Source organism: Dendrobium catenatum, unplaced genomic scaffold (assembly GCF_001605985.2).
Source record: "Dendrobium catenatum unplaced genomic scaffold, ASM160598v2 fragScaff_scaffold_490, whole genome shotgun sequence".
Lineage (NCBI taxonomy): Eukaryota > Viridiplantae > Streptophyta > Magnoliopsida > Asparagales > Orchidaceae > Dendrobium > Dendrobium catenatum.
Genome location: NW_021318952.1, coordinates 1,004,629 through 1,012,675, shown reverse-complemented (window position 1 = coordinate 1,012,675; position 8,047 = coordinate 1,004,629). Strand labels below are relative to the sequence as shown.

At 30.9% G+C, this 8,047-nt stretch overlaps 1 protein-coding gene across 1 annotated transcript; it reads left to right on the top strand.

The window, feature by feature from the left end:
• Positions 1-3,227: 3,227 nt before the first annotated feature.
• LOC110114267 (serine carboxypeptidase-like 7) lies at positions 3,228-7,741 on the top strand. Its single transcript, XM_020847088.2, has 14 exons — positions 3,228-3,366; positions 3,470-3,615; positions 3,763-3,839; positions 3,926-4,048; positions 4,258-4,360; positions 4,455-4,492; positions 4,599-4,700; positions 5,302-5,385; positions 5,490-5,642; positions 5,746-5,814; positions 6,625-6,746; positions 6,843-6,956; positions 7,365-7,410; positions 7,495-7,741. Exons 1-14 carry the CDS (start codon positions 3,239-3,241, stop codon positions 7,576-7,578), a joined length of 1,389 nt encoding a protein of 462 aa, XP_020702747.2. The 5' UTR covers positions 3,228-3,238; the 3' UTR covers positions 7,579-7,741.
• Positions 7,742-8,047: the final 306 nt, after the last annotated feature.

The window sequence follows — 8,047 nt, the reverse complement described above, 5'->3', positions numbered from 1 at the left end:
TATTTGAAATAGGCTATAATACCACTTATAAGTTCGTGCAAATTGTTAGACCTAGTAGAACTATCACAAGGCTAACCATGAATGGGGTGAATTAGTAATTTAAAAATTCTCTTGGATTTAGAAAACCTTTTTAATAAATTTTTATGTAATGATCCTATGTGTATGCAGTTACTTATAGAAATAGATTTTCATAAAATACTTTTCAACCATAGTAAAATAAAGTGCGGAAAATAAAAATACAATAAAAATAAAGGAACAGAAAAACACTAAATTTTATAGTAGTTTGGTCAATTTAGACATATGTCCACTCCCTAGAGACTCCTTCTCCAGGTATTGCACTAAACACAAGTGACTCTCCTTCTGCTCCCACAGTAAGGCGGAGAAGCCCTTACAAACTCTCTTCCACCAACCCGGTGCGGCAAAGTACTAACATCTTTGCTTACCCTCCTGGTGACGACAGAGTACCAACATCCTTTTCACCCTGCTGGAAATGGTAGATTACCATTGTCCTTTCTCACCATCCTAGGGATGGCAGAGTATCGGATCTACTTTTTTAGATCTTCTCTCAAGAGTCTTCAAAGAAGTAGGGCAGAGTTTTGAAGAACACACAAAGAGATTCTCACCTTTGGACAACCTTACGAACCCCTCAAAATTTTCACTTGCAAGATCTCTCACACTCCACTCCCAAACACTCTCCCAAAGCACTCTCCTTTTTACTCACAAGAGAAAATTTGCTGCAATATTTTTAGTGTTAGTTTTTAGGACTCATATAAATAATAAGAAAAATCGTCCAGAAAAACTGAAAAATTATAATTGAAATGTACTCATATCATATAGTATGATCGTAAGTCATCTGTATAAACAGTTCAAAAATCTGTGTACGAACCTGTACAAACTTACTTTTGTGCTCTGTCATTTGTATATACGAACTGATATCATATTATATGAATAGTTCAAGACTGAACTAATTCCTCTTGCATAAGCATCATTTTGTACTTTGTTAGTTATCTGTACGAACTGACATTGTACAATACGAATAATTAACACAAATCATATTTCATTTGATACGAATATGGACGACCCAAATTTTGTACTCTGTGAGTCATCTATACGAATAAATATTGTATAGTAAGAACAGTTTAAAAAATGTTTATTTTGTTTGGGACGAATTGGTATACACCCATTTCATACTCTATGAGTCCTCTATACGAATGAACATTGTACAGTATGAACAGTACAAAAACAACTTAGTTCAAACATGATTTGATTAACTGCTTGTTAGAGGAAATACCATGACAAATCGTTCAGTACGATTAGTTTTAAAATTTTAAGTTTTGACTCACTCCCAGTATATTTGAGCACGATTACCCAATTAAAATCACACTCTTTCAGACTTAAGAAAAATTACAGAGTTCATTACAAAAATCCTAATCTACTTTGTCTTGAAGTATTCAATAGTTTGGAGTATAATTTTTCTGAAATATTAGAACACATAAATAACAAAAATAAAATATATATAATATATGATCGGAGAAAAAGTAATTATAACAATAATGTTTTTTTTATCATAAAAAAAATCACATTATATCAAACTCAATCAAGAATTCTATGTTGTAACAACACAATCAAATAATGAAGCCATGTACGAAGCTCTAATAACGGGACTATAAATTACGGTTGGTGTCAAAATCATAAATCTCTAAATTTTTTATGATTCTCAACTTATGATAAATCAAGTTATGAGCATTTACAAAATTTGCAAGCTTGAATTAGCTAACTATCTCCGACAAACTCTCGAGCTTCTGAAATAAGTTCCAAATGTTAAAATAGCTCGAGTTCCTCAAAGACAGAAAGCCAAGAAAGATTTTCTGGCCAAATTGGCCAAGGAGCTGGTAATTAAATAAAGACGAGGGGTTACCTATACTTGTTGGGGTTCAAAGTCGCCAGGTCTTAGAGCCAATTATCTTGTAATTCCTGCAAGTAGATGGAATACCAAATTCAAGCCAGCAGGATACAACTTTGATTAATCCTCAACCGCCCTGACATATCATTATCGAAAATGAATAAGAACAATGTCATGTAACCAAGAAACGTAAATCCACCAGATGCCCGGAGTCATGGTTGTATTGCCTAAATGTTGAAGTATAAAATGATTGGAGACAACCATTCATTGAATACTTCAAAGAAAGTAAACTCCCAATGGATAAAATTCTAGTCATACAAAATCGGAAGAGGGCATTACGATATGCATTCGTCAATAAAGAAAGATAGTATGCTTCAATCACATAAGTCATATTGGAAATCATCATAGCCCTCAAAAATATAAACTAGCAGAAAAATTCACCCATAAATATATATTTCAGCAACAATTAATATTGAAATGAGCAATAGTAGAATTATAAATAAAGCCAATCAAGTAATCAATAATAGTTTGTAAACTAAATTCCACAAACTTACACCTTCGACAACTTCTAAATTTGAATGAGGGGGATTAAAAAAGTACTTAAGGATAAAAAATCTAATTTTATGCAATTTAATGTTTTTTCATAAATCAATTCTTGCCAAAGGCACTTCACATAAGAAATGTATTTAAAATTTGTTGAAATTATATATTTTTATACATTGAAAATAAATTAGAATACAAAATTTAAAATGCATTGAAAATTTGCTATAAATATATTTCTCCCAATAAAATATTAGAAATTTTAAAAGTGTTACATTTATTTTATTTTGTTACTAGTATTAATTGCATCAAATAGCTGGAAAAGATATTATATTTTACTTATTATATTTATTCTCATTTTAATAAAAAATGATATTAACTGACATGATTGAATTAAAAAAGAGTGAGAAAGATAAGAAATTTACTCACATTCCGGCGCTGCTTTTATCTCTCAGCCATATCTAATATGTTCTTTTATAACAAAAAATATCATCCAAATATGTTGTTCCCGATGCCTACTTGACGACCTGCACTATAAATAAAATATTGACTCCGACTCCCGACGCCCCTCTCTTTTATGTGAACAGAACAGGAATAGCAAGGAGAAATTATGGATTAACCGTTTAAAATTTAAAGAAGAATGGGGATTTAACTTAGTATTTATACTCAACAAAATATTTAAGCTGATTATAAAGATACTGATTGACAAAGAGGATGGAAGAGCCTGTTCTCTCTCACATTTCGGCCCTGCTTCCTCCCTCGTCTCAGTCATGCCTAGCTATTAGCTTCAGCATTATGCAGATGCTATTACTTCTCTTCTTCAATCTCTGTATATTTCCTTATTATTGTAACACATTGCATGCAAGCAGAGTCACTCATCTTCCAGGCTTCAATGGCTCACTCCCTTTCTATCTTGAAACTGGGTAAGTCCTCTACCTAACATTCTGTACCTGATGATTTTTATTACTAAATCTATGTCATTTTTGTCTAATCTTTTTATGTCGTTTACTCCTCGGTTGGAAAAAGCTATGTGACCGTGAATGAAAAGAGCGGTGCAGAGCTCTTCTACTACTTTGTAGAGTCTGATAGGAAGCCCAAAGATGATCCACTCATCCTTTGGCTTGTTGGTGGCCCTTACTGCTCTGGTTTTATTGGCTTCGCCTTAGATATTGGTGATTACCATTTTTGCTATTTTCTGTTCAAGTTTCTATTTATGGTTTGCAATTTTGGCAATGTCTGAATGAAAGAAAAATTTCAGGTGGCAATCATATATTACAAATGAAAGATTTCATCATTTTCTATATGGTTGTTGTATGCAGGCCCTCTTAAGTTTAATGTAAAAGCATATGATGGAACATTGCCTACTTTAATTTCCAATCCTTATTCATGGACAAAGGTGTGTGATTAAGAACTAAACCCTTTTCCTCTATATTCATGTCATTTAATTTATTTATTTTTAAAGAAATTTAATTGGATTATTAGATCTCTAGCATTATCTTTTTGGATTGGCCTGTGGGGACTGGATTCTCATTTTCAAGAAGCATGGTGGATTATCATACTGATGATGTACAATCCACAAAACAAATCTATAAGTTCCTTATAAAGGTAAGATCGATGACTTAAAATTTTAGTATTTTGGTAGCCTGCCTAATGGAATACTTCATAAGAAAAGAAATTTTATGCATAAAGATTATGATGAAGATATTAATTACAATGTTTTTTCAAGCATGTTGAGTAATTATCATCAATAACTCTTTTATTTTAGTCATGATCCTATATATATACATATTGAAAGTATTTTTGAAGTAATGCAGTGGTTGCTTGCTCATCCAAGTTTTCAATCAAATCCTTTTTATGTTGGTGGCGATTCATATGGAGGGAAGATGGCTCCTCTACTTGCTCTAGAGATAGTAGAAGGTAATTATTCTTATAATTTTTGCATTGTCTAATTTTTAAATCTGGAGTGCATAATTTTGTGATTAAAATGTTAATTATATGTAATGGATCACAGGCAATGAAGATTTTGAACAACCTTTTGTAAATCTCAAGGTATGTCCTTAAGCTATTTTCAAAATGTAATTAATAAATTTTGAAACTTTTTCTCCTAATTTCTACAAGGCTATGAATATAATTTTATCGTTTCTGATGTTTTTAGGGTTATTTAGTTGGCAACCCTGTAACAAGTGGAATATTTGACATCATTTTTCAAGCTCCTCATGCTCATGGATTGGGAATAATTTCACATGAACTATTCGAGGTTTCTAATTTTATTTTTTTTATATGAAAATCTGAGTAATCTTCATTTAGCTCCCTTGAAGTTTAGCTAACTATTATTTTGTCCATATGTTTGATAAAATATCAAACACCACCCTATTTCTACCTTTTTTTTACCAACTTTTAATAGTTTAACATTAAAATGTTGAAATTATATAAAAAGGGCTTTTCATAATTTATTAAATAAAATGCACATTAATTAATATCAAAATAAATGTTGCTCTTGATCAAACTATTTGGTGCTCTGAAATTCTTAACATAAATTTCTTTGTATGTTTGTAGGTCTATACATGCTTTTTATGTGGTAACTTATCAAATACAATTTTCTAACATATTCTTTGATGGAAAGAGTTATTTTAATATTAATCTAACAGAAGTTGGATGTAAAATATAACATAAAAGGGGTATTTGGTATTTTTTTCAAAAATCAAGGGGCAAGATTATAATTAGCTAAACTTCAAAGGAGCTATTAGATGGTTATCGCAGAGATATCTCCTTCAAGTTTTAACTCATGCATGAAGGCAAGTGGCTATAAGGAAATATAATGTTCTTACAAAATGTTGGTGATCTTTTTTTATTTTCAGCTAATACAAATAAATTGTGGGGTGGGACACTATCTCAATCATAAGAGTGCCGATTGTGAAGCTAACCTCAAAATTTTGAATGGGGTAATCTGATCCATTTTGGACATATTTATATGATTTTCTCATTACAAAGATGAAAATAATGACATGGATGATGCTAACTCATGTAATGTTATACATTTACTTAGTTTCTTTCAGAGATCAATATATTTGACATATTGAAGCCTAAATGTGCTGAGGACCCTCCTACACCAAGTAAACTAGGAGGAGGCAGTCAATCAATCAAGAAAAAGTCTGTTGAATTCCATAATTCATTATCCATGCCAGATATTGATTGTGCAGTTATGTCATTTGCATTCGTTTGATACCTATTTTCATTTACATTGCTAACAAGATTTTTCAATTCATACAAACAAAAGATTAAAATGTTATTATTTTTTGTAGAATGATCGTATTCTTTCTTTTTACTGGTCAAATGACAAACTCACTAAAGAAGCCCTTCATATCAAAGAGGTAATTTGATTGTTTCTTAGTTACTGTTGTTGGGAGCAATGCGACTCTAATCGATAAATAGGACAAAAATTCTAGATGAATGTGGTAAAGTTACCCCAAAAAATGATAAAAGAGGGTTACTATTTTGATTGCTGTTAATTTCTTCTATTCAACCATTTTGGCTTCTATGTACCTTTTATCCCACTCAACCACGTATCTTTAGTTAATTTTTTTTTATGAACCACACTTTCGATCCTTTTGTATTTTCTAATAATATTATATATTGGATCACTTGTATAAAACTCTCATTAGTTTGAATTTTTAAAAGAAAATTAAAAAAATTTCTAAACTTTATAAAATGTGGTCATGACATTATACTAAGGCTTTATTTGAGACGGCTTTCTTACTGCTTCTTAAAACACTTTTTTAATACAAAAATTTAAATTTTTATATTAAAAAATTATTTTAAGAAGCAGTAAGAAAGTCATTCCAAATAAAACCTAAATTGCATAGCAAGTTTTAGTAATATTACCAGGGTTTCAATATAAACTTCATTAGCACAAGTAGGTTATTAGAAAATCCTGATATCAAGTTAACATTTACTGTTCTTATTGATATAATAGGATAAACTAAATTATGTTTTTTTTTATAAGTTGAGACTGCTTTCCCTTTTTAACAAAAGAACAAACTATTAAAGAAATTTATGCTAGGAAGTGGTTTGAATCATTCGTTTTTTTGCATTTCACACGATTGAATGAGAGAACACTCAGCTTATATAAATCTTTCTATTTTCACTCACTCCATGCAATATTAATGATGAAAAATATGCAGGGAACTGTGGAAGAATGGCTTCGTTGCAAAGATCATTTGAATAATTACACTGTTAACATACCAACTTGCGTGCCACATCATCTCAATTTAACAAGCAGAGGATATCGAGCTTTGGTTTATAGGTGAAGCAAGTCATAAGCATGCAATCATTTACATTTTGCAACTTTATAATTAAAGGCCATAGTTATTTAACATGCATGAAATTATGGACAAAACAGTGGAGACCATGATCTTGTTGTACCATTCATTAGCACACTAGAGTGGATAAGATCATTCAACTTCTCTATCATCGACAATTGGCGTTCATGGCGTGCAGGCGGCCAAGTTGCAGGGTGAGTATTTCTTTGATCACTATGCATTTTATTATAGTTCCAAAGCTAAGCCCAAAATACTAGTGGATCAACATGGAAGCTTAAGCTTAAAAACTTATAAGATCAGCAGTATCAAACAAAAAAAAAAGAAAATTTTTGTGACCAGGCTCAACTATCCACAATAAAAGAATAATATTCTTGTTGTGAATATCATCAATTGAGAGAATGTTAATTATAATAAAAATGCATCTTCATATCTAATGCATGCTTTCCAAAGATAATGCTCTTCAATCTGATTTTCATTCATACAACAACATGCTATTAAGAAATTGGCTATATTCGATCCTCCTTTGCGTCTTGGCATTAATATTTACAAATCATAAAGTATTGTTTATCTTATTGTTCATTTGTGATTTGTTTGCTCATCAGGTATACGATGATGTTCTCAAACAATCTAACATTTGCAACTGTGAAGGAAGGAAAATTTTTCTTTGATGTTACCTAGGTAAACTTGTGTTATTTTTGTATTACATCTCATCTTCTACTAATTTGGTTGCAGGGTGGAAGCCATACAGTTCCAGATGATATGCCTTTGCAATGCTTTGTTATGTTTGAGAGGTGGATTTCTCATAAGTTTCTATGATTAATCTGACTTCGATGAACAAATTAAAAGAGGCCAATTTCTATGGATTGTGATTGGAAGATGTTAAAAACAACTTAATAAATGTTCTGTGTGATTGAAAATTGTCATCTTTTTTTTCCAGAACAAAAATAAAAAGAAAAGAAAAAACAAGTTGATCATTTCACCTCGGCAATATTTCGTGTTTCTTATTTCTACTGTCAGTGACATATGACATACTTAATATTTTTCTGAACAACTAATATGCTTGTAAGTTCTTAGTGTGCAATGCTTCATTATGCTTGAGAAGTGAAATTGTCATAAGTTTCTATGACAACCTTTGCTTGGTGAACAAATTAAAAGGGGCAAATTTTAATAGATTGAGATAGAGAGCTACTTAAAATAAATTGCTACCAACTGCAGCATCTCCAACTGAACACTTACATTCATATTTAAGTTTATTGCTCTGCATGATCTTTTTATCATTACATTC